Here is a 26,989-nt window from a genome sequence, read left to right as displayed (position 1 = left end):
CAAGGCTCTGGCATTTACCAGTTCCCACGGCACTTGTAACAACAGCAGGTTAAAGAAATCAGTTTTATTTAGAGAGAAGGGACTTCTCTTAAAACTTTTGACCGAGTTCTTTTAAACCACAGTGGATAACGCACCATACTGCATGGCATGTTGCTGCACTGGCCAGGGCTCCCGTTGCCCTCATTAGCAAAGTTTTACCCTTTGCAAAATGCAGGTTTGCTCCCCCTTCTCCAGAGGTTACTGCCAGGAGCACGGCTTCTCCCCCCTCCCTCCCTCCCGACCCCCATCTGGGGACCTGCCCTCCCGCACCCGACCCCAGCAGCAGCCCTGAGACCACAGCTGGGGAAAAGCAATGACAGAGAAATGCATTTTTGGCTCCACTTCGCAATTTAAATTAAGGAGAAGGACCCGGGCAGGCAGCCCCCAGCCACTGCTCTGCGTGTGGCTGCAGGTCCCTGGCTCAGATCACCGACACCGGTGGTATTGCTGCAGTCCTCCGTGCTGGCACGGGACTGACGGCGAACGACACCGCGTCAGCCTGCGATATCATAAAAACATCTTAGCTGAGGCTGCAGTGAGTTTATTTGGCCGGCCCAGCACCCACGGTGCCGTCAGCCTCTTGGCTAGAGCACGTAGAAGTCGTTGTTGTTGGACAGGTCGCTGTAATGGCAGAGGGCGAGAGCGGGAGCCTGTGCCGGCGGGGGCTCGGGTCGACTTCTGCCCTGAACCCCCTGCGCCGCGGGCCTGCCCGAGCCCGGCTTGCAGAGATGAGTGTCCCACCTGGGCTCGGCCACAGCCTGGTGCTTGCGCTTGAGTCTACTGCTGCCATTGCAATAGGTCCCACAACACCGGCACGTCAAGAAGTGCTTGGCTCGGTGTTTGGCCTTTGACTCAGGGGTCAAGGCTGTCCCTCCGGGAGTGAGAGTCCCCGCCGTGGCGCCCCGTGGGTCGGGCTGCCCTTTCAACCGGCTCCTTCTCCTCTGGACAGGGTCCAGGCTGATGTCCGACTGGGAGGAGCAGCTCTCGTTCCAGCCGGAGCCGGCGCTGAGGCTGCGCAGCGGCAGGGCGAGCCGCAACGCCTTCCAGAACTGGGAGCCGGAGCGCTTGGACTTCTCCCCCTTCCAGGTGACGAAGGAGACGGACTCCTTCAGCTGGAGGATGCTGGGGTGAGTGCACTGCAGCGGCCTGTACTCCACCACAATGAGCTTGGTGGCGATGGCGTTCTGGCACATGATGCCCAGCTTGAACTCCAGGAGGCTGATGCTCTTCTCCGTCAAGTAATCGGGACTCAGGACAACGATCATCCTGCGACTCCTCTGGATGAAGTCGAACACGGCTTCAGTGGTATCTAAGAGTGTAAGAGCAGAGGAATTGGGGTGCACAAGGGGGAGGGAGCGGGGAGAGAAAAGCTGAAGGAAGCTGTTTGGTGGCATACCTGCACAGATCCCCCCTCCCACAGAGGGAAACCTGGCACAAGCCCAGTGACTTTCAACTTGCCCACGCTCCTGCTGGCAGGGACTACAGGAGCAATAGCAGCATTTTTGCTTTGCAGTGGGTTTTTGAGAAGGCTGAAGTGGTAAACGAGAAGCCAGGATGGCAGGATAAGCCAAGACCATACTCTGACTTCTCCACTGCACGGCATCACTCCTGCCCAGGGAAGCGCAGGCGTTTGGGAAAGGGCAGGTTGTGTTCAGGAACCACCTGCCCACAGCTCTGGCAGCCTTTTGCTTGGGGTGAACAAAGTGAAGTCATCACATCACCATGCCACAGCTCACACTGCCGAGGCTAAGATCCACCTCCCTCCCCCTCATCTAGCAATGGAAGCCTCCAAACCTAGAAAGCAAAAATGTCAGCCGTAAACCTCTCCATCAATTCCCCTAGCCATGACGGGGGGCGGCGGGGGGGAATACTGTCCTTCAAAGCATTTCTTGGGATTAATTTCAGTTTGTAAAGCTCAGCAAGATGCTTAGCTGGAAGGGTGCCAGGCAAGGGCAGCATCTCTTTTATTATGAATGTTGAAAAGCAGCAAACCTGAAGGATGTCCTTGGACTTCTATCCATGGCTTGGGATACAGTAAGCATATTGAAGGCGTCATGGCTAATGGGTGAGCAGTGGAAAGGATGAGAATTAATAGGGCTGTGGCACTTAGCAAATTAACCCAAGCTAATTAATAGAACTGTAAAAACTTTAAAAAAAACACTCACTCACTGAGTACTGATGCCTGAGATGGGGGGGACCTGAGGACAATGTGGTGTTCAAGCAGAGCAGGGATCATTGGAGCAAGAACTCTTGCATACTCAGAGAGAAAACCCCCCCTGTTCTGAGGAGAGGAGCTACCTGCTGCTTCCATCGCCTTTCACGCAGCTAAAGCCTTGATTCCTCAGTCTGGAGACTCCCGTCCCTCCCTGTCAGTGTGACAATGGTCTTTTATATAAAATATATAAAAATATTTAATATAAAAATACTGTACCTTCCCTGCAATGGCAATGCCTCTTATTCTCCCAGCACCTGGCTGTCTCTTTCCTTATCTCACAGCAGAAGGTGCACCGTGTTGCACCTGGATGCATCGTATTTTAATATCGTACAGAGCAACACTTTTTTTTTTCAAAGATACGTGACTAGCTCTAAAACTCATTGTCACTAGATTAGATGGGGACCAAGAACTTGTGATCAGAAAAAGGATTGAACAATAATCTCCTAAGAGAGAACATAAGGCACTGTTTGGTTCTTTAATGTAATACTGGAATTTAAAACAAACTATTTGCAGTATTTTTTTCTTGTATACAAGGTTTGGGGGGATTTCCTCCCTCCCCCCCCCCCCCCGAAACACACAGGAAAACATGGACTCACTGAAAGCAAAAGCAGATGATAAAGTCAGTCCTGTCAGAATTGCCACTTAACGCCATGAAACGTTCTTACCACCCTATTTCAAAGGCACAAAGAATTGGCAGCAATCTCCCAATTTGCTGAGTCCAGACCTCATTCAAACCTTTCTATAACCAATTGAGATCTATTTTGAAATCAGCCAAGCTTCAACTTTTTGTGTAAGAAAAAGCTCCTGTGCTGGTTTGAAAGGTCTTTCTTTTTGAAACTGGAATCACGGCAGCACAGCAAAACGTAGGCAGGAGCAGCCCCTGGGAGGTCACCTTTTCTACCTGCCTGCTCGAAAAGCACAGGTTCAATTAATGTGAATGATTCCAACACTGCTGAAATGAAATGTTTTGATTGAGCTGACAGTGATGGTTTTCTTTTATCAATTTTAAACACTTTCTGAGACGCGACATTTTTTTGGCAGGGAAAATGCTCCAATTCCCAAAGATAGATTTTGTTTCTGAGAACGGGAGGCATTTAGACTTGGCTGGCCAGGATACCTTGGGATGTTCAGTTTACAACGTAATCCCAGCTCACGAAAAATCCCGAGCGGCCACTTCACAGTGGGCAGGCAGGATGGTCCTTTCCAGTGACACCAACGGCACAGGATGGGACAGGCAGCAATAAGGCTGCAGGGTTTGGGTACCAACAGAGCTGGGAATTTGATACTCTCAGATAACTGCTTTATACTAAAAAAAACTTCCATCTTTACTACACAATTATGAAGGAGCCCGCATATTTTTGTTGGTTTACTTGTGTCTCCCCTAATGCACCCTAGAGATATAACAGTGTTATGAGAGCCATATGTTTGTCCCAGCACAATAAAAGCTGGGGAGGGGCATAGATCCCATACCCCATAGACCCTAAATCCACACATTGTCGCAAGTATTCATTTTGCTAGTGGTCTGGAAGTGCTAGTCTCCCTCTTGACTTACCTGCTAGCATGCAAACAAGGGAAAAAGCCAATAAAATGGCTTGGATGAGAAAATAGGAAGCTGAATGAACCTTTTCTACCCAACTACCTGGAAGGTGATGGGCAAAGCAGCCTAAAAGTCAGTTTTATTTCTGTGGTTTGGGCAGATTTCCAAGATTTCTGTTCGACATTCTGGCTCGGTCTCTCAAGGAAAGGGATGGTGTTTCCTTCCCATCCTTCTATCGTGTGATTGACGAGTGAGTACTCTTCAGGTCAGAGACTTTGCGTGTGTGCATGTCCGCTGCTGGGTGACATCTGAATGCTGCATGTCACTGTGTTTCTGCTTTCATGGCCCTGGTAGCAGTGATGGTACCCTGGGATCTCTGCAGGCACACCATAAAACTGCCAGGAAAATGCCCCCCTCTAAGGATGTGTCCCCCAAAGATCCTGAGGCTGGGACTGCAGTCATCTTTCTTTAACAGCCTTTCGCAGACGTAATGGGGAGGAAAATGACACTTATGAGAAATGCACAAGGACTGAAATGCAAAAGTGAAAATGTTTTATTGAAAAGCAAAATAAAATAATACTGACGCTTCACAGACCAAATAACACAAAGGCAAAAACATACAGAAAAGAGAAGGGAAAACTCTGGAACAGCTGTACACCATCAAATGGCACAGGGGGGGAAGACATTTTTTTCCAATTTGTGCCATGCTGTTTCCCCATGAAATAACAATGAGGAACTCCGTAGGAGCTGCATATTGGTAAATGTTAGGTTAGAACACAGAAACCCAAATGAATCAACTGAACTAGACAGACGCTGTGACAGAATCCCGTAATGGAAACCACGTGTGGCATAGGATGAAATGGCAGGCGTATCTGAGGTGCTTTGCAGATCTGCATTACAGCTGGGACTGGGCTTTACCCCTGGCCTGACAGCTCCCAGCAGCGCCAGTGGTAAAGCTCCAGGAAGGAACAGAGCCTGCTCCAGTGCTATTCCTTCCCATGCTGGACCCCTTCAGACCATCGCACCTCCTGCCTTGTGGGTGCTCTGCTGATGTCTCTCAGTAATCCTGTTCTGGGGTCGCAATGGTGCCAAGGGCCACTGCCATGTAACGCCAGAGAAAGTCCTGGTCTGTTGTTTATTTGGAAAACTCTTTGAATAAAACCAGCACAATAAATGAGGTGGATTTAACTTCTGAAAATAATCAGACTAAAACATCAGCAGAAGTTCTCTTGGTACTTCAGCCAAAAGTGAGATGGGATGTGGTGAGGTCTGGGATGTTAATTGAATTTATGCGTATTTTTGAGACAATTTTTTAGAAATTAAATTGGAATCTAACACAGTTCTGCTTTGGCCTCAGGGCCTTCCCTCTGCCTGCAGATCTGGCAGCCGATTACAGGGATGCTGAAAACACAAACAAAAAGGTGAAGCTGGGCAAAATGATGGGGTTGCAATAGCTTTGCGTGAAGCTGAGCATGGTTTTGGGTGCTATCTCATACAAACGAAGCTTTCTGGAGTGTGGGAAGGAGCTCTGCCCCTCCACAGACAGCCACAGTAGAAAAGCTTGTAGCAGCAAAGCTTTCAAGCCCCTCTGAGCCACTGAGGAGCTCCACTGCCTTCAGTGAAGCGGACTGCAATTTTACCTGCTTAAAGCAGAGCTTACCTGGGGGGAGGGAGAACGAAGAGGAAGGTGAGAAAGTAGTTCTATTTGTTCTACTTTTGTACAGTACCTGCCCAATGGCACGGGTGTCTGCGGCTCCCCGCTGCCCTGGAATAACATTTATTAATCGTAAGATGCTAAGAGCCAGGGGCTTTGCCGGCGCCGGGAGTCATCCCCACACCTTTAAGGCTGGGCTGGTTACTGGGACGCCCTCGAACCTCCCCGCTCAGCTGGGCGAATAGTGCATAGACTCCAAATTGTAGTGCTTTTTTAACGCCATTATGAATGGCTCTGCTTCGCCCGCTGGACACCAACCGAGCGAAAGCATGAGTCAGAGCTGACTCAGGAGCAACCATTATCGAGAAAAAAGAAGCACGTACTTAGTGTGCGTAATACTGAATTCCACAATTAAGTGGCAGGCCCTTGCACTGGGAGCTACAGGAGCATGGGCACACCCCCAGAGCTTCTAGTTCCACGTGAAAACATTGTGAACAACAGTACCAATCAATGCCAGGGTCCCGCTGTGCTTTGGTCTGTCCTACAAGGGAAGGGACACTCCCCTTCTCAGTCTGAAAAGCCTGTCTACTTGGGGGTTAACTCACCAGGGTCCTCCCCTGCGCCTGCTGCCTCCCATTGAAGCAAGGACTGGTACTCAGTGGTTTTTTATACTTCCAATATGCGCGATGGTTGCAGAAGCTGAGATACATCCTCTGTTCTGCAACTCTGGGCTGGAAACATGATGGGTGCAGGCTTGCTTTGGAAAGCCAAGGCTAGTTTAAACCTGAGCCATGAATTACAAATGTGATGTTGTTCATAGCCAGGCAGAGAACACTGCACCTTCATAAAATCATAGAACAATTTGGGTTGGAAGGGATCTTTAAAGATCATCTAGTCCAACCCCCCTGCAATGAGCAGGGACACCTTCAACTAGGTCAGGTTGCTCAGAGCCCCGTCCAACCTGACCTTGAATGTTTCCAGGGATGGGGCATCTACCACCTCTCTGGGCAACCTGGGCCAGTGTTTCACCACCCTCATCGTAAAAAATTTCTTCCTTTAATCTAGTCTGAATCTACCCTCTTTTAGTTTAAAAACATTCCCCGTTGTCCTATTGCAACAGGCCCTACTAAAAGCTGAACAACCCCATCTCTCCCAGCCTTTCCCCCCAGTCTTACCCAGCTGGACAGAGCCAGTAGTTTTTAGTAAGTTCAAATAAGTTTGTAGGGTCTCCTGGGGATCTGGACATAAATCCAGTGTCATCCCAGAGGCCTTGGCAGCACCTTGCATGATGCTTTTCCCCAGCCAGCAGCACAGACACAGTAGGTGGGTTCAGTAGTAAATTGGGGTTCCTTGCAGTGCTTGTGAAGTCCCTGAGTTTAGTCTACAAAGAAGCATCTCTCAGACATGCTCCATGGCCTGTACAAATGAGAGATTTCCCCTGGATTATGAGCATTACAGCCCTGAAGGATCTGGGGTACTCGGAAGACTGCAGAGTCCCAGACACCGATCACTTATTAGTAGAAATGCTACAATACAGTATCACCTAGCAGAATTTAAAAAATAGAAAATAAAAAATGCTTTTGTACCAGCCATTTCGCATTGCCAAGCTATCTGAATGTACCTGTTCCTACAGAAATGTGGGGAGCAAAGATGAGGAACCTCAAGAGACTATGCTCCCCCCAGTGAAGCAGAAATCTGTGATCCCACAGGATGAGGACACATATGAAAGGCTCTATACTGGAACCACCTTTCAAACTGTTCCCCAGTCTCTGCAACAGGGACCAATGGCCAGGACAGAGGAAGGCGCTTAGGAGAGGAAAGGAGCTCTGTCCTGGATGCTAACACAGGTCCCATAGCACCTAGGTCTAGGAGTACCGGCCTATACAAATAACACACCATCACAAGGTGATGGCTGCATTCCCACCTGGATAGCCCAAATTTATAGACCTCAATCCCAGAGCTTGTGTGGTCGACGATAAGGATGTGCACTTGCAGAGAGGAGGTGTATGCATCTTTGGTCTCTCTACTGCCAGGGCAGTAGAAAAGCTGCAGGGAGGCACGACTGAAATGCTTAGGACACAGTCCTTCATGGCAAAAACCCTGAGTTCCTTCCTACTCCTTGGCCTAACTTGTGGCTTTGGGGGGATTTGTTTTCTGATGGTGTCAAACATTTTTCAGGGATACGTATGAGCCCGTCGAGGCTCAAACTCCTGCTGATTTTTTTCACTGGCATTTCCACCTGCAGCTGCTTCCAGAACCTGCCCTTTGGGAACTTGGATTTCTCGCCTTTCCATTTAATGACAGTCAAGGCCGCCTTGGCCTGCTTCAGCTCCTTCACTTTGCTCTTCTTGATGGCTTTGTACTGCACTAGAATGACTTTGATGTTGCCCTTGGAGGCCATATTCTCTAGACCAGCCTTGAGCTCCAGCAGGGCCTGTGTCCCCTGCAAGACGTAGTTGGGGCTCAGTACAACAAGTAGACGTCGGCTTTTCTGGATGAAGCTCAGGGTTTCGTCTGTGACAACTGGGAGAAAGAAACATTGAGGTGGTTAGTGATGGCCAAGAACATGCTGCTGATCTGCTAGTGAGACACCAGGTGTCTCTTGAAGGGGACAACAAAATCCCTTGAAGGCCTTCTCTAGAGACTACACTGATGCTTCCCAACCATGTAGGGCCTCCTACACCCTGGATGGTACCCACTGCCCCATACACTGACATCTACTCCCAGCCCCAGGCTGCCTACAGATGTGTTTCCTCCTCCCCACGCTACACAGAGATGCCTGAGGTCTGTACATCTAAAAGGCACTGTACCATGTGGCAGTGACACCACCCAATGCTATGAGGATGCCATGTGGTCAAGAGGGCTGCTCTGGTAGGCTTGGATTTAGCTTTCTTCTAGTGAGAGCGGAAAAAGAGACTCTCTGGAGCAAAGCAGGAAAACTGCCAGCTGGACAACACAAGACCTCAAGGAAAAGACTCAGAGGCGCAGGGAAGCCTGAATGCATACACTTACATCCTCCTCTGGCAGATGTCCGGAATGACTCTAGGTAATCCCTTCACTCCTCTTGCCCCAGGTTCCCCCCACCAAATACACACAATAGGTACCTACACCCTCCCTGAGTGTCCTCATGGGCTAATCTGCTTTGGAAATACTACCATCCTAATTCCTGTTACTCATCCAGCTGTTCCTGGTGTTGTCATCGATAAAAGTGGATTTGAGTGTTTCTAGAAGTGACAGGTAAACTGCTCTGAGGGCTTTTAATGAAGTGTCCCAAAAGCGGCACCCTTTGAGCTGGAGACATGTCATGGTAACTGTGGATCCTCTTTGATTTTCTAACATCTGCAGGTAGACTGTCCTTAAGCAACTTTCTGTAATTAATGTGAAAATTCCTTGTAAGTGTGAATCCCGGTGCTTGCACTCTCTGCTGCAGGATCTCCCATACTTCATTGACAAGGGAACGCTCTTGACTGGTCAGAAAATACAACGGAGAATAAAATAACGCTGACAGGCAACTTCATTTAGCTGTCATGCACGTTTGATTAGTTCCTGTCAGCAGACTCACAGGATAATCCATCTCCCACTGTTTCTTCATCAAGGACAACATAACTCTCTACCCGTGACACAGATGCACATTCTGGAGGCATGACACCAGCTGCCAAAAAGCTATTTCCTGGCCTGCCGTGCCTCCCCAAGAAGAAGATTAGTCAAATCCCAGCTAAGAAGCAACAGGGAAGCCCCAGCAGTGTTGCCAACGGCAGTGCAATGAGGAGCCACCCCAGCAGCGGTGAGGGCTGGCGCTGGATTGAGGCCTGTAGTGACTGCCAGGGTGAGCAGGGACGGGAGCGCTTCGGGTGAAGGGCAGGGAGCCCAGGAGAGCCACGCTGCGAACAAAATGAGACCCTCCAAAGGGAAAGGATGGCAAGAAGCAGCAGAGGGAACAGGAGGGAGATGCATGTCTTGAGGAATAACTGATGAGAACAGCTCAGAGCAAACCTGCTCTGAGCCTGGCACTGCCTTCAAGCAAATAAAGCCTGGGGGGTGCCCTGCCATGTCATGCAGGCTCTCTCTCTAGAAGAAACAGAACCAGGATTGCAGCTGTCTCTCTGTCCCCTCAGACACATATATTCATTTGCCCTCAAACTTAGAGGTGCTGTGTCCTGACAACAATTTAGGAGATAAATATCCCAGACTGATTCTGCTCCCTCTGTCACACAGCTGGGCTGGGACTCCAGCAGTCCCTCCTGTCCTACCTGAAAGGGACCCCAATGGTCTTTATCAGCACAGGTCCTGCCATCAGTGGGCTCCCAACCCAAAGCCCATGAATCCAAAGTGGGCTGGTTTGGACTAGCAGAAGTTCAGGCTTTGAACTTTTAGTAGGCATCAGGGATCACCGAGCCAACTCAGCCCCCAGGACACTGGAAACAGAGTGTTGGCTAGATTTGTCCCCTTGCTGTGGCACCTGTGTGACTCTATACCTATCTGCAGAGTTTCACAAACTCTGTTCTTGGTGATTCCCTGCATCCCTCCAGTGGACACGGTGTCCAGAATCTTGCATGATTTAACTTGAAACTGAAAAAAAAAAAAAAAAAAATCTACATCTTAGCGAAGAGATGAGTCTCACTACCTGCAACAAAGTACTCTTGATCATAACAACTTAATTGTATGCCGTGTTAGACACGGGCTTTCTAATTAATGAGGGTGAGTGGGAGGCCTTCTGGGAGGGCACGTTATCTTCTCACTGATGTTGGTATGGTGGTCTCCTCACCTCCCTGAAGCAGACACTCACCATTACCCTCTGTGAGCTACCAATCAGGTCCAGTACCACACTCCCCGCGTCTCTTTTCTTTCTAGCCTTGACTTTATCCCCATTTTTAAGACAGCTCAGAGGGTTTGCATGAAGGTCAGTGATCCGACTCCCTCATGTTGATAGATTAATCGCTCCTGGGGAGAGTAACTGAAATGACCAACAACCACCACTTGCCCACAGCAGCTATTTGGTGGCCCGGACCATCTGCGACATTGTCACGTGAAGCAAAAACATTAGAAGATACCAACAAGAGATCATTAATGGAGACAGGGAAAAAAATAAAGGATAAAGTTAATCTGGATAGGCCAGCGCCTACCTATTATCAGCACCTCAAAGAACAATAAACAGAGGATGCGCATGGAGCACAGCCCCCTGTGAAATACTCACTCCCCCCAGGGAGGCTGTCTCGGTCGAAGATACACAGCTTGTACCCAAACTCATTCTCCAAGACTCCCCGCAGCGTCAGCAGCACAAACTCCTCCTCCTCCGCGTTGCGCGCGTAAGACACGTACACATCGTACTCCTTCCCATCTGTGCGTTGGGAGCATAGAGAAACACAAACGGCAGAAGAGACACTTGTGATACTGCACATGCTGAGCCTTTGACTTCCTTCATGGGAAAAGCAGGAACGAAGGCTTGCTTTCAGCCCGGACACCGCAGGTTAAGGCACATTGATTTCCATAGTTACAAGACAGCAGCGCTGCCTCTCTGATTACCCAGCCTGAGCGTGCAGGTATTCAGACACTGCTGGGTTGCTGAGGCCATGAGACCACAGCAGGCCATGAGACCAACCCTTTCTGTCTAGGGTCCTTTTGACATCTCTGATGTTGCTGCCTCTCATTGCTGTCTATCTGCATGAGCAGTCCCACCAGACAGAGACTTGCACCCTGCCTACACCCTCCGAGAGCCGTCGCACCCCCTCGGCAGGTTCACACCACAAGCTGCGAGGGCTCGAACACCCTCCTCATCTTGCAGAGGAAGAAATCTCAGCTCCAAGTCCCAAGAGGCAAACTCCCAGTAACACAGGGAAGCTGTGGAAGAACTGAGGACAGAAGGGTGATTTCCAGACCCATCCTTTTGGACGCCTTCCCACATTTTAAAGCAAATCACCCTGGATTCCTGAATCCTTAACATAGAGTCACCAGAGAAACCAGGGACATACTGAAACTTGCTGACTTATCTTGACCACCTAGATCAGATGAAACAGCCAGCCATCAGCAGGGCAGTGCCGCAGGGAGCCTGACACATCCATGCTTCACCTCTGCAGAGAATAAAGAAGACTTCTCTCTCCTTTCCCCTCACCCAAGCCTGACTCCTCTTGCTCTAAAATGACCCACATGACTGAATGCATGCATAGAAATGGAAGGTCAAAATGTCATTATGCTGTGAAGAGGGTTAAAAATAGGTTATATGAAAATTCACATTAAAAAAAATGAAGGGTCTGTCCCACAGCAGGATAAAATAAATGTAAGCCCTTTGACTACTTACCTAGAATGGTTTCATCTGTTCCAAAATGAGCCCGATAGAAGAGGACCATTTCAAGCCAATAAACATGATAGACGACTATCAGCACCACAACGAGCAGGATGGTTGCTCCCAGTCCACAGGCCAGCTCCACGGTGTACTTCGGTGCTACAACTGGGTTCAAAAAGAAAGAGGAGGTCTGGTTTACAGAAGAGTTTGAGCCTTCAGCTAAGCAGAAACAAACTTGTGTCAAACACCACGTAGGAACAGCCAAGAGCCAAGCTGGCTTTCTTTTCAGAGGAAGGTGGCCAAGCCAAGGCTTTTCTGGCAGGACGCATGATGGCTCGTGACTCTGGAGTCCCCATTCTGGGTTACTAGGTCTGGTTGAGCTGGCAGAGGAAGTCAAAGCACAGGCTGGACTTCTGTCTCTGAGCGAGACCCTGGGAGTAACCAGATGGTAGAATGACTTGTTGATGGAAACCACCCGCACGATCCAAAGCCAGCTCATGAATGTGACCTTCTCAGCAGTATACACAAACTCCGGGGACAACACAACAGCACTTACTTCTACTAGAGCCAGCCAAAGCTCACCTGCAGCAAAATAGAGGCATTGGCCACCATTTTCCCTCCCCATTAAACACATACAGTTCTTGTGGCTTGTCCCAGACTGACAGCATGGATGTAACTAGCCATTGTTTTGTGATCGTTTTCTACCAGGAAAGAAGAATCACAGTTCATCACAGAAAAGCTGAAGTGCTTGCAAACAAACAGGACAACCTGTAGAGATCAAGCCAGAACATCACAGGCCCCCCTCCAGCTCATACAGTGTCTGTCACACCACTGCTGCTTCTTTGTACTAAGGACAGAAAATAACTGTTTTAACTGTATCCCTGGGCAGCTCCATTTTTATGGCGATTCCGGTGGCAGCTGACATGCACACTGGCAAACTGCACGATAAAAGAACACCAGTGAGTGGAAACATCAACAATTTCCAAAATTTAACAAGTTTAGTTAGAAACTTAATTACAAAAAAGAAAATGGAAGAAACTTAACAACTTTCACTAGGTGTTGGGCAGCGGAAGTACACGAGGAGGACAGGGAAATCATCCAGAAAAAGCAGGAAACATACATAACCTAATGTAACGAAAGAGTTGGAGCCAAAATATGTAGCTACTTGCTAAAAACTGGAAGACCAGTGCTGAGGGGTTTGGTTCTGGCATGCTTGATGTTCCTATGTGCAGTGAGATGGCCTGCAGTGAGCTTCGCTTAAGTTTTGCTCTGCCAGCAGTGGCTGGGGGTGGTTCTTGGGTTTCGCCGTGGAACAGAGCAGAAAGCAGGGGTGGTGAGCAACCAGGTCTGCAGAGCAAACCCACTCAACTGCCCAGGAGCAGATGGGGGAGGAAGAAAGAGTATAGGACAGATCAGTCCACTAGAGAACAGCATTTGCCCACCACTGTATAGAGAAAGGATCTGGACATTTTAGATTCGCTTCTGCTATGTGTACAAACGTTATAATTCCAGAAGCATTATGTATGTAGGATGAACACACTGGCAGATGGTTTCAAGCCTTTCTCAGTTGTGTGTTTGGTCTATCGTTCCTTCCTAATGATGCAGAAAAGCTTCATCTCAAAGGAACGGGACTAAAAGGAAGGAGAACAAGTACCAAGAAGGAAGAGAAAGAACTCTTCCAGTAAAGACCTCTGTGAGCCATGCTAATAGGGCAGAGTGAGGGGAAGAAGGTGTCTGGCATGAGCTACACAAGGCAGGGCAACATCCCTTATGGGAAAGGGCAGGTCCAACCTACAGCAAGCAGGCGTTGAAGCTCTGGATGAGGTTGATAAGGAGGCAGAAATATACACCTTAACCAGGAAATCTCACATACCTATAGCGAACGCTCAATTCTTGTTACTGAGAAGCAAGTCTGGGAAACAAGAACAAAATCTTGGAAGAAAGAAAGATGTAAGAAAAAAAACCCCACTAAACAGAGCTGGATCAGCCCATACTATCCTTGCCGAGATGGCTCTATCTAGACTGGAGCATCACCACAGCAAGGAGTAAAACCACAGAGTGTTGTGGTTAGACTGTCTCGCTCCCTGAGCAAGGTCAAGGAGCGCAGTCTGCCTAATGGAGGATGCCAACTGGTAGCTATTGCATCACACAAAACCCTCATTCAACCAAGTAACCTGAAATCATTTCAAGCAGCCCATCCCCTCAGGTCTGCTTCAGTTGTGGTACATGGATGGGATGAGAACAACAGGTCTATCCACCCCTCTTCTCTCCACAGTCACTTGACTGTGGCAAGGTATATGTGACATTTTTGCTCCCTGTCTCCAAGAAGCGTTGCAGTATGACAGCAATAATACAGTGGTGCATACAGAACAGTGTGTGTTGGGGAAAAGCTCAATGGAATTATTTGTTCCCCTACTGTTTTGCAGGGCAAGGCTCAAGGCAGGACCGTCAGCCCTCTCCGAGCATGCCTCATTTCTCACCCGTGCTCTGCAAGTATTTTACCTTTCATGCGCACTATGGCCTGGCTACGGTCCTCGCCTTTGGCATTTCTGGCATAGCACGTGTAATTCCGTTTCAAGTCCTCTGGTGTGGCTTTTGCAACTGTTAGAGTCCTTATGACAGTTTTGTCTTCAAAATCTCTAGTAATTTCACTGTAAGAGAAAAAAAAAATAGAGCATTACATATGTGAAACTGGAGCCAGTTCTTAGTGACAAATACTCCTTTCCCTGACATAACCAAACCCTTTCTTTTTTTAAAAAAAAAAAACAACACCTAAACTGATATTTATAAATTGATACACACTTCAGTTTTTCATACAGCTGCAGCTGCTCCTTTATCTGATTTTCCTTAATATTTATTTTGCCACTCATAATTTTCTCATTGCAGCCATGTCACATTGTATTTTAGAGGCAAAGGAAGTTCTTGCCTACAAAGCAACGAGATCTTATGAACTCAGGATTCAGAGCCCACGTCACATTCTCTGTGCAATCCTGGGTGAGTCACTTTGTCTCTCTTTGCCCGAGTTGATCATCTACAAAATGGAACAGTATTTCCTTTTGCCTTTCCTTTTTCCATGTAGGTTTGCAAACCGATTGGGGCAGCGACTGCCTTCCACGTGTAACTCAGCACTGAGCAAACTCAACCTCATTTGGGTTCTTAATGTAATTGAATCTCTGTTCCTCCTAATCAATACTATGTATAATACTACTTTTTCATTTTCAGCCTCTTTTTTAAACGTTTTTATCACTCATGCTATTTAGGAACATTCCTCTAAACAAAATTGTGTCTGCCCCTGTTTTAGAAGTCCCACAATAGCACCAGCTGTTGGCACCACTACCAGGACCTGAAGAAGTGATGATGTGAACTAGTAAACAAAGCTCACTCAAATCCTTCTGACAAGACACTGTCCAGGTCTGGAGGCCTCCTCCCTGGAGCTCATCGCAGCATGGTGCAGACACCGGGGTTTCTGATTAACAGGAAAGTGGGGGACTCCACACTCCCTTCCCAGGGAAAGCAGGACGGTTGCATGTCTGTAACCCACACCTCTCTGCAAGACCCAAGAGAGAATTAGATGCAAATTAAGGTTCACATTACAATGTTACCTTTGTGTGACTTTTATCTTGGGGTCCATGATGTCATCTGTGTTTTTCCCATCGATGGTCCACCACACCTCGGTCCGTGAGTCCTTCAAGAAGGTGAAGAAGACCTCACAGGACAGAACAAGGTCATCTCCTGGGAAGAAAGGACCACGGTGAGGTATCGCAAAGCGGAAACAGCATCACCCTGACTTTTGTGCTTTCCAGTGATCATACCAGCCTAAGCTCTGCCTCCCTTCAGGAGGGAATGAGGCCAGCATCTGCCTTCAGACATCTGATAAGAGTTTAACACCCCGGACAGGTTGATTTATGACAGACAAATAAATAGGAAAAAATATCCTGGCTTCTCAAATGTATTACAAATTCCTTGACTCCACCAAATGACCCACCCAAAGGGAGATGCTCCATGCCGACCACTTCCTTGGAAAGCTGGGAAGTGTTAATCATCCCCACTGCACAGGATATACATGCCATAAAGCAAAGGATCCAGCTCCACAAAAGCATTTTGGTGTGGGAACACTTGTTCAGGCATCTAACTTCCCCTCAAGATCAGGCTTGGGAGTGTGAATATCTTTGTGATCAGCCCGTAAGTGATTTTATCTTATAGAGTAACTATGGAAGAAGCCTGACCTTCTAAGCCAAAAAAAATGCTGTGCTTTAAAGTGAAGACTCTGCTGTTAATCCTCATCATTGGCATCACATTTATCACAGCAATGTAATGGGACACGATCCATTCAATATAGGGAATTGCTCCAAAGAGCTATCAGTCTAAACAGATGGGGTGGGGGAAGGGGCGTGGTACCCCACTACACAGTGCTGTAAGGCCAGCAAAAGAAGAGCTGTCATTAATTAGGAAGTAATCAGCCAAAAAGGAAGAGGACATGAGCAAGAAGTGGCCAGAAGGCTGAAGCTACCAAGGGGCTGAATGAGGGAGGGTTGGAGCAAACCACAGCCAGGGACAGGGCTGAGGCAAGGTCCTACAGCAATTTCTCTAAGCAGCTGAGGGTCTCCGTTTCCTCCTCTTCTGCAGCTGCAGTCCTGCATCCCCGGGGCTGAACATCTATCTTTACTTGTGCTTGCAAAAACAAACTTTTAAAGCTGCGCTCTCTTATTCTGGCATGGAGAACTGGCACCCCACGCAGTCTGCCAGGCAACTTGTGGCAGCTCGTGTGCTCTGTGAGGGAAAGCACCGGAGACACAGCGGGAGAACTTCTGAGCCTGGTTGGGTCCTCCTGTCCCGGCCGGCAGGCTGCCAGGGCAGCAACAGCAGGCAGCGAGCGTTGCAATTTACCTGCTTCCACTTCATAGACAACTTTCTCATTTGGAGAGGTGAACTGTGGTGGCAAGGCCTTGTTAGGAGATCCTGCAGGAGAAAACAGAGAGCCCTCTGTGGGGACGTGGGCTTCAGGAGAACTTGGGGTCCTTGCAGCCTCGCTCATGATGCCCTCACCCCCCACTGCACATGCCCCAATCTAACTTGTGATACAGTCCTGCTGCAGGGTCCCATGCAAAGAGAAAATCTAATCCTAGTCCCCAAACTCAGGGCCAGACCCAGATTTTGATGCTTCTCCAAAGTTTAGGTAAATATAGGTACAAGTTTTTGGGCCTCTCACATCAGAACAACTCCTTATCCCTCTCATCTCCTACTCAACATCTCCCACAGGGCACAACCTGTACCAGGTTTTTTTTATTGCTGCTTCTAAAAAACAAAATAAAACATCATTTCCCCTTGCAAGTATTTAATTCCATTCTTAAAGCAGCAGTTGCCATGGGACTCAGCATGTGCTCTACTGTTCACTAGTTTTTTAAGGTCTGTCTACAATTCCCTGGCAGGTAGACTGAGCCCTTGTGACTGTGATGGACCTGTCCAAGCACTAGGCTGGGTAACTGGAGCCCTGCCTGGCTGATTAACAGTCTCAGCCTCAGCACGCAGGGCTTTGAGATTGCAAGAAGACCAAGGTAAATTGGCTATAACGGGACAATCCTACAAATAATGACCAGCAAAGGGCACTGGAGACAAAAATAAGAGTGACAGGGTTATGCATTCACATGCCAGCAGAGGGTACCCCTGGCCATCTCATGGGCTGTACCTGACCAGCCTAAGCCTGGTCACCCTTGTGGTGTTTGGGGCATTTAACATGACAGTGGGTAGGACCTCCAGTGGAACATGTCCTGGGCAGTCATGCGAGGCTGACCCCAGCAAGCAAAAATATACCAGGTCAGTTGGGTAATGTAGATTGAGCACAACCACAGATGGATCCTGTGACAGACTCTTCTAGCTGTTTTCACCATTTCTGCAACTATCCACCTGCATTTTACACATTTTAAAGTCATTCTTACCCACCACCTTCATCTTTATGGTTCTGGTGAGATTATAGGTTCTTCCATGGTCCTTGAATGTCACAATACAGGTGTAATTCCCTTTATACGCACTGCGGACAATGCCGATGACAAGCCTGGGCCCTTGGGGGTACCGCTCATAGAAGCCATTGATCAAGTTGCAGTCCTGGAGTCAGGCAGAAAAACAAGTGAGTTTTGTGATTCAAAAGTAAAGATACTGGTTTAAATGCTACTTCAAAGATGTGTTTTTCAACTATGAATATGATATTGGGATTGTGATGTAGGTCAGACCTAAACATCATGAACTTTGAGCATGTTGGAATAGAAACTGGTATGTTCACCTTGAAAATGAGGTGATGAAGCAGATGACCCTAAGTTTTATCCCACCTTAAATACAGACAATTTTATAAAAGAGAGATCTCTGATCCAGAAGTACATTTGCAATCAAGCTGAGCACCTCAGCAGAGCGAAGAATGAAAGTAAAAAGAGACAGGAAGGAAGAAAATGATGATGTATTCACAAATGGATACTAAGACTAAAGGACATGTCCCCTGTTGATGTCAGCATGTCTAACTCTTGCGGGACTAATCAAAGTACCCTGACCGACTTCATCTGAGGATGAGGCCCCAAAATTGGCAACTGGCAAATGAGAATCTGTAGTACAGAAACCTTAATAACTCTTCTCTTTCTGTCAGGCGAGGCAGGAAACCTCTGCCAAGTACCAAGCTAGAGATCCCTTTTCAGAAAGGGGTTATGCAGATGACATCTTGATTGTCATAAAACCTAGAGATGTGCACATTTTCTAAGAGATTATTTCTGAATGGTACATTTCCAAATCAGATACATCCTAATGGGGCAGTTTAAGACAGGGGTCATATACCATTTTTAATGATTTTTATTAGGCATGGGATGACTTGCTGCCTGAAAAATTACTTCCATGGGGCTTTTTGTTTCATTCTCCTAATTGATTGTTGAGATGTGAATTTCAATGAATGGTACAAGTAAAGCATTTCAACTCTTGGAGTGAAACTGCTCCTCTTGGATATGAAAGTAAATTTTCCTGAAGGGTTTTAGAGTCAGGGTTTTTTTGGGAGGATTTTTTTTAATTTTTTTTTTTTTTTTTTTTTTTTAAATCAGCAGATACATTTGTTACCAACTTACTTTATTATTAAATTCACTCATACAGAACCTTCTATCTAGAAATCCAAAAGCACTTTATAAGCAGTTAGAGAACTCAGTCCCATAACCCTCCCGGCTGCACATCCCCTGAGAATTCTTATTCTCTCTTGACTAAAGGCATCCACCTAGAGAAAACACTGAGGTCAAAATTTAATAAAATTGAGAATAATTCTTTAGGCAAAAGCCTGAGGATGACTGGAGCCAGCCTAATTATCAGAGCAGTATGGAGGGTGGGGTAGGGATGTCTGAATCTTCAGAAAAGAGGTTTGCTAAATTGCGTCAAACAGGGCACCCATGGTTCTTGCAGGGGCCTGATGTACAACTTCATTTCCTGACCTCAAAGGATTTTGGAAAGGATGCTATTTTCATTAGCAGTGGTTTGGGATTTGTTTTGGGTTTTGGGTTTGTTTTTTTTTTGTTTGGTTGGGTTTTTTTCCCCCCACAGAAGAGGGAATATGAATCACAGGTTCCTTTACAGACGCAGTGACTGGCTCACCCAGCAGGTCAGGTATACTGCCCGCAGCTGAACTGAGGCTCCTAAATCCCTGCTAGAGTATTCTCCACTTGATTTGACCTCCATTTGACAATGCCGGTCAAAAAAGTTTCAGTGTTAGCTTTCAATTCCCTTCCAAGAGCAGTTTTACCCTCGAACTCAATGGAAACAAAACTCTTAAAATTCGTAAAGCTTCATTAACACCTTCGTCACGGGGGAGACTCTGAAACATAGCTCCACGATTCTGATGCCAACCATTGCTTTTTCAGATACAACACTGTATTACCCCACTGCCCAAGTAAGTCCTTCTTACCAAGTACCACTTGATGGTTGGTGTTACACTAGCAGGGTAAAATCCATCGATATCTGGACATACGATCTTCTCATTGGCATGCTCCAAATAGAACATCTCCTCAACAGGTTTCATTGAATGGCTCACACAAGAGTGTTGGTCTTTTGGAACAACCTCCAAGGGAAACGCAACTTTGCTGCAGTAGGTTGTATTTCTAAGGACACAGGAGGATAGAGCTGATTAGTTGAAACTTGTTTACTCCTATAGCAGCGGAATGAAATAAAAATCACATCTGCAATAACGAGCATCATAGCGCTGATGAGGTACATACAGCCTTAGTTGACTCATTTATAAATGGGAAAGAAAACACCATCAGAGATGGCCACACTAGCTCAGAAAAGCCTATAAAGATGACTAACAAGCAACATCCACTCCCCTGCTGGTAAAGCAGATAATAGGGTCAAAGACACGGTGAACAAGAGACAATGCGAGGAAGGTCAAAAAGAGCTCATATGCTCAGTGCATAGCAGATGCTATGTTCATTTTATACCACACTCAGAGGCACTTTTAATTTCCTAGAAGTCTGAATCTCATGAATCTTTGCCAAATTAGCATGCAGCCAAAACATTACCCCTGCATCCGCAGCTATTTTTACTCTAGACATACAGATCACTTCTTAATGGTGAGTGCCTGTGGATTTTGCCATGGGCTCAGCAATAATATTTTCATGGACACTTGCAGCTAGAAAGGAGAGGCATGTTCATTAATGTTTCCAAGGCTCCGAGCATTATTACAATGTAAATTGGCTCAGCACTGAGCAGTCTTATAATTGTAACATCCTTTTCCCATTAATGCTTATGTAAATGGTCTCCTCCCTTCAGAAAGATCTGGTGCTAACAGCATAATTTTCCCGCTTCCATGAAAGTCCTTCGATTACGCTGAAGACATAGAGAAGCTGCACCACACAACCTACCTGAGCATGCAGGTATAATTCCCAGTGTCATTGAGAAGAGCAGGCCAGAACCAAAGGGTGTCTTTCTCCTTACTGATGTGATTGTCAGGGAGACGAAAATTAATGGGCTCCTCCAGATCCCGGTCCTGCCCGATCCTGTACCAGATGAGGGTTAAGCCAGCAGAATGGGCTGTGCTGTAGTTGTACTTCAAGAAGGTCTCGAAAAGCGGGCATTTGATCTTGGCAGGCTCCCCATCGTAAATCTGGATCTGCTTCATGGTGTCCACACCCCAGTCATCACAGCGTTCTGCAGCCAGGAAGAACAAGGTACCTTAGCTTGCAAGTCTGCAGCAGAAACACAGTTCTGCCCACATTCCCCACAGCCCTCGGTCTTGTCCCCATTAAAATAAGAGGGAAAAATATAGCGTTTTCAGTAGAAGCAAACTAGGCTTTCATAAAGCAGAGCACAAATACCGTGTTCATTTCTAGAGAACCTTAAAAACTCTGCTTTCATTTGTACATCTCCTTTCAAGCTATTTATCCCTCATCAGGACAATACAATAGGATAAGATATTCCTGCCTAACACCAGGCTTCCTAGAGAGCTCCAAGAAAATTCAACCCTAAAAATAACCAGTGTGGAAAGATAAAATTTGGATGAAAACAATGCCAGAGATGTGTGTGCATCCACGCACAGTGATAGGGAGGATGGAAATAGAGGTGCTGGAAGAAGGGGGGAAAAAACAAACAAACAAAACAACAACAAACCAAGACTGCAAACATCAACCTTCCCCTAGAGCTATGCACCATTGTCCCTGCCAGAAGCAGCTGGACTGTGGGTCCTAGTAACAAGGACTGTCTTTCCTGTGATGGATTCACACAACGCCTGTGCATGCTATGATAACACAGAGTACAGACGACATGTAGCGACTGTTTATAGCGAACTTTGGGAAGGGAGGCTGAGGAGCAAAAGAAAGAGCACGGAGGAGGTGGCAGCATGTTATCTTGGGGACCCCCAGGCAGCCCTCAGGTGCATTCCTCAAGCGCAATCCAAAGGCTCAGCATGGCTCACTGTAGACTCGGGCTGACATAGAAACGGGGCAGCATGAAAAAAAGCTGTTCAGTACCTCCTTTTTTTTTTTTTATTTTATACTTGTCATTAGTGAAGAGTTTCTGAACAAACAGCACAGTCAAAACCTGTTTCTCTTCCGAGAGCTCCTTTCCACTCCATTCCTCCCACCCATCAGGATGCCCAGTCATGAAGGGACTCGGTGCAAGCAAAGCACGGCACCAAGGTGTCAGCAAACCTGAGAGCAACCTGCACCAGCCAAGACACAGGGAGAAGCTGCTGTCACTGCATCTCCTGCCTCCCCGTGCCGACGGGGCAGAGCGTGGCAGGGCACGCTTCCCAGCGCATCCCTTCTAGCTGCTGGGAGGCATCTGCTAGGGCAGCCTGACATCTGAGAGCCCAAAATGAGTGGGAGAGGGGTGTGCTGCCCGCAGTGGTCCCCGGGAGCGATGTCTCAGCGTATCACAGGCACACCAGAGACGACACTGCAAAGCCTCTCTGGTTTGCAGATATTAGAAGAGCTCGAACCGAGAGGAAAAAACAGAATACAATATGCTCTTTGAGCCCAGTTCTTCTGAACTGACTTCACAGGCCCAGAGCAGGAGTTCTCGCATTTTATCTTCCTTAAATAGACAGTGGGATGTAGCTTGGCCCCAAATTCATACTTAATTAAAAAAAGCAAAAAGATAAACCGTTGAGAAGACAGGCCCAGAGCGCTTAAAGGCAGCAGTGCTAACTCCTGTGGCTCAGCAATGGTTAGTCACAGTGAGGAGGAATCTGGGCCAGTAAGAATAGAAATGTTTTCTGGTGGGTTTACACATAAATGTAAGTGCAAACTGCACTGCTCCTCCTGTGGGATACCAAACACCTGTATGAGAGGATGCTACTTATGGAGGAAGAGAGTGAACTGGGCTAGGAAGAGGCAGTGTAGCTACCCAGAGTACAAGTATTTACTAGTAGGAACCCCAAACCCAAATGGCTGGACAGTGCCATCACTCGTCGTCTAAGAAACATATAGGTATTTCTTTCAAAACTGCACAGCATCATCCGGTATGGCTACTACCGTAGCCAGCGCCAAGGCTCATTTTGAAAGACCAAACCACTATTGGAAGCCATATACCACGGGAAGGTGCACGGTCACCACTGTGGTCAAGGCCAAGTGGAACCAGTATGCTCCTTTATGCTGGTGGGGTCGAGCTACTGGATTAGGCACGGTCAAGTTTCCACAGAGGAGTAAATGAGACAAATGAGCCTGCCAGAGACTGCCTGCTAATTGCATGATAAAGCACTGATTACTATTCCTGGAGGGGAGGCATTTGTTTTTATAAAGAAAGGCTTTCCCTCTGAAAGGGGCAGACCTGGGTCTGTACATCAAGACACACAGGTTCTTTTCCCAGCACCTGACTTTGCTGTCTCCTGTTGGGCTGCATAAAGGCAAATTGTCCTTATTACTTCAAATGGCAGGAGTGGAGAGGAAGAAAACTATATAAAACATTACAGTACTGAAATTGTTGGAGTCAGGATCAATGAAATTTGCAATCATGAACAGCTCTTGCATTTTGCAACAGCTCATAAATCAGCATTGTAAAACTACTTACCCGTTCTACCTGAATGAGTTATTGAAAAGAAATGCAACTATTTTAATTTTTTCTTCCTAGATTACTCAAAAGCCTTCTCTTCTTGTCTGGGGAAGATGCAACTGTTATTGTTCTTTAGTATAGGAGCTGTAGCTGGAGATTTTGTCTCAGAGCTGGCTAATGCGCCTGACTTCAGGAACACTGTCACACCGAACGGCTTGTCCTAAGGCTCCCCACGCGCGTCCTGCCTTGGGGTGCTGCGTGCTCTGAGCCGGACCCCGAACACAGGACGTCACCGTGCTGGTAACCAGCAGCTACGCCAGAGGCCACAGGAGCGGCCGTGCCGCTTGAGACAGCAGGCTGTGCTCGCCACCCTGCTGGCAAGGACTCCTGGCTGCCAGGGCAAAGCCAGCCCAGCACGGCCCCCAGGGCTCAGGGGGCAGAGCCACAGCCCATCGCCCACAGCAGGGATGGCAGAAACACCACGGGCTGGAGCGAGACCTCCTTCACGCATAAAACACTGAGGACAGTTGTGGCACTTCGCGCAACTTCCCTCCTCCCCGTGCCACGCCGACCACAGTACTGCTATTTTGATTTTTTGGGGTGTTCTCATGCCTGAGATAAGCTGGGGTTTGCCTGACATGGCATGTGAGGGGACCGCAGGGCATCCCTCATACACACCTTCGTAAGCCTCTTCCTCCTCGGCTGTGAGGTGGCCAAGCCACAACACCCTTTGCCACGGTGGCACTTTGGCAGCAGACCCCAGTGGGTGGGTCGAGCCCAGACAGCCGGCTGCATTCCTCACACACGCATAAAGCGGAGGGGGATGCCCCTAGAGGTATTTAAGAAACGTGTAGATGTGGCACTTCAGGGCACGCTCTAGTGACAGAGATTGTAGGGGGTTTCTTTGTGTGCGTATAGTTGGACTCGATGACCTCAAAGGTCCTTTCCAACCACGAAGATTATATGATTCTATTATTAGTGTTATGATTTCATTTGCATCCCACAGCTCCCTGCAACATTTTGTACCCCTTCTGCTATTTTAACCGTTGTGGGATATTTAGAGCCTATTTGCTGCTAACACCAGTATGCAGCTACTTGGGTGTCAGCACAAACTGGAGACAGGCTGTAAAAATGGCATGCCTTCGCACTTGATCCTCACTGGCATAAAGCAGCTCCCAGTATGAAAAAAAAAAATATATATATATATATACACAGACACACACACATACATTGATATATCCTTACTCTTGTAACAATATTTGAGGGGGCATTGCAGAAAGGAGATGCAAGAACCCAGTTCTAATTGTGAGAAACAGCACTAACTTGTAAAGTGCTGTGCCCATTTGCAGCAACTCGCACCTGTTTCCACTGGCTAAGCCTAGGAAGTGAGTTTCTTCTCTCTTGAAACATTTCCTGCACAAAACAGCCATTGGAATTAAGCGCAGCTTCTGATTAAATTGAGTGGGATCAGCATTCATGCTCTGACTTCCGTGGCTCGGTAACAAACGGACACCAGTCAAGAGATGGGGGAGCGATACGCTACTCCATGGTCCCTTCCACGCCGCAGCAAACAGAGCACTACACACGTAACTGAGGGATACAATAAAATTCCCTAAAAACCCACCATCCCACAAACGCATCTTCCCAGAAACGCCTCTGCGGAACACTTTTGAAAGAAGCCATTTTTTCCTCATTACCGATGAGGGGTACTGCAGGTGCCTCAAGCTGACCCGTCTTACTGCCGGGTGCTCTGTAATCACACAGCAGGGCAGTCGGTGACCCATAATACCTACCTGTGACCGACAATGCAGGAGGAAAAAAGGCAAAAAAACGGCCCTGCTTGGGAAAAAGGGAGGAGGATTATGCAGGCTGGAGGGAGGCTGCATGGTAGAAGGAAACAGCCACCTCCAGCATTGGAAGAGAAAGCACAAGACAGAAAGGTCAGGGCGAGGATGCTCATCTTGATTTCATGTGCCTTGAGATAAAGATAAGAGCGGGCTGCTGCACTGCTGCTCCTCCGCGGTGCACGGTCAGAACTGGGTGAACTGGCAAAGTTAACTCCAAATGCTTGGACTGTATGTTGCAATCCGTGTTCATAGGGATCTCTACTACTGATACAAGGGACAGAAACCTCTCCTGTTACAGAAATAGTCAGATCTGTCCCATTTCTGATTCTGAATCTACAACACCCTTATAACACCAGGTATCCCAAAAACAGACTCCTCAGGAGCCAAACAAAGCTGAAGAAAGCGGTTTCTCCAGATGCAAAGTAGAAAATGAAGGGAGAGGAAAAAAAATAATAATGGCATTGTTCAGCTACATAAAGGTGAAAACAGACATTTCTGGAAACCTTTCCCAGCCTTTCACTTATTGCACTGATTTACCCCCATGGGAACAGAGCTCTGAGTACACACACCTGAAATGCTCCCTGAGATGCATCTGCAGCACCCATTACAAGCACCCACACAGCCAAAACAGGAATGAAATTGGTGCAATTATTTTGGATTTTTCAAGAAGAGACAAACTGCTTAACCCGTGGATCAAAAAAGAAAAACACAGTAAGGCCACATCAAGAAATGCTGTCCCATTTTGTCCACAGTTTGGCATTTCTATGCAGTCATGGTACCTCCATTCAAAAAATGGTACCTCCATTTTAAAAAAAAAAAAAAAAAAAAAAATCTCAACCACCAAAACCCTACCAGCTCCATGCCACTTCCACCTCTTGCCTCCCCTGGGGCTACAACCAAGGGCTTCCCCTAGCTAAAAGTTCTGTGAAGAAATAATGAAGAGCCATCCTCACGAGAGGCCGTCTATCATGCCAGCACAAATTACCCTGCTATTTGCCAAATCGATGCGCCCGTCTTAATCATTTCTCATTTTGGGAGGGGGCCTGTCTCGCATGCAGACTAGGACTGTGCAGCGGTGGCAGGACCCGAAGCCACCGCATGGATGACATGGCATGTGTCCCCACGCCGTTTCAGCGGCAGCAGCAGCAGACGGGGCTGCACTATCTCAACAGCTTCCTACTTTCTTCGGCCACCCCGGCTGCATTATCTTAAAGCAGATATGTATATGTATAAAGCTGATATGAGTCAACCTCCACCCAGGGAGCGCGGCCAGGCCAGCGGTCAGTTTGAGGCAAGAATCAGCATCAATAAGGCAGAAAAAAGCTGGTCACGCAAAATGATTAAGCGAGAATTAATCATTACTACCTTAAAAAAAAAAAAATTTCCCCACCCTCTTTCAAAGTCGGAGCAGTCAGTGAGAAGGACGCAGAGGAAGGTGGGCGGAATGGCGGAGTTGTGAGCATAGGAGGTACCAGCTGTGGCCAGCAGCCACGCGTGGGTGAGCTTCCCATTTACGCTGGTGCCAGGAGCACCCACTCTCCCACCACGCCTGCGTTTTCCCTTTCACGCGCGCACCCAGCACAAGACCACCCCATGCTCCCTTGCTCTGTACTTTGCTCAGCAACGGAGCAATTAGGCTGCGTGGTAGGGCAGTGCTTCCCAAGCCATCTGTATCCCATCTGACTGTACAACATGGAAAAAAACCAAACGAGAACACCTTCCCTGGACTGAGAGAAAAGGCGCAGACGCAAACACGCTGAAATTGGTGGGAATGACAGAGAACTTGGATTAGCCCTAGCCGAGATCAGCTGGCTCTCACCAGGACAAGACGTGATAGGCACAAAGTTGAGCATAGGAAGTTCCATCTCAACATGAGGAGGAACTTCTTTACCCTGAGGGTGGCAGAGCCCTGGCACAG

General features: G+C 47.6%; 1 protein-coding gene across 4 annotated transcripts in view; it reads right to left on the bottom strand.

Moving 5' to 3' along the window:
• Window positions 1-337: 337 nt before the first annotated feature.
• IL1RAP (interleukin 1 receptor accessory protein) overlaps window positions 338-26,989 on the bottom strand; it is a 49,852-nt gene continuing 23,200 nt past the window's right edge. For 3 of the 4 annotated variants that reach the window (XM_063338549.1, XM_063338548.1, XM_063338547.1), the window contains exons 3-11: window positions 20,599-20,884; window positions 19,647-19,839; window positions 17,662-17,827; window positions 16,613-16,684; window positions 15,328-15,457; window positions 14,228-14,376; window positions 11,741-11,890; window positions 10,640-10,783; window positions 338-1,348 (exon numbers count right to left, since the gene is read on the bottom strand). In XM_063338549.1, the coding sequence (XP_063194619.1) occupies window positions 624-1,348; window positions 10,640-10,783; window positions 11,741-11,890; window positions 14,228-14,376; window positions 15,328-15,457; window positions 16,613-16,684; window positions 17,662-17,827; window positions 19,647-19,839; window positions 20,599-20,884 (2,015 nt within the window). In that variant the 3' untranslated portion in view covers window positions 338-623. Of the gene's footprint in view, window positions 1,349-4,330; window positions 7,969-10,639; window positions 10,784-11,740; window positions 11,891-14,227; window positions 14,377-15,327; window positions 15,458-16,612; window positions 16,685-17,661; window positions 17,828-19,646; window positions 19,840-20,598; window positions 20,885-26,989 lie in introns of those variants that run through there. The other variant, XM_063338550.1, reaches the window with a different exon arrangement.

Source organism: Chroicocephalus ridibundus, chromosome 6 (genome assembly GCF_963924245.1).
Source record: "Chroicocephalus ridibundus chromosome 6, bChrRid1.1, whole genome shotgun sequence".
Classification (NCBI taxonomy): Eukaryota; Metazoa; Chordata; class Aves; order Charadriiformes; family Laridae; genus Chroicocephalus; species Chroicocephalus ridibundus.
Note: the sequence above shows the minus strand (reverse complement) of the source record. Positions and strands in the feature narration are given on the sequence as shown.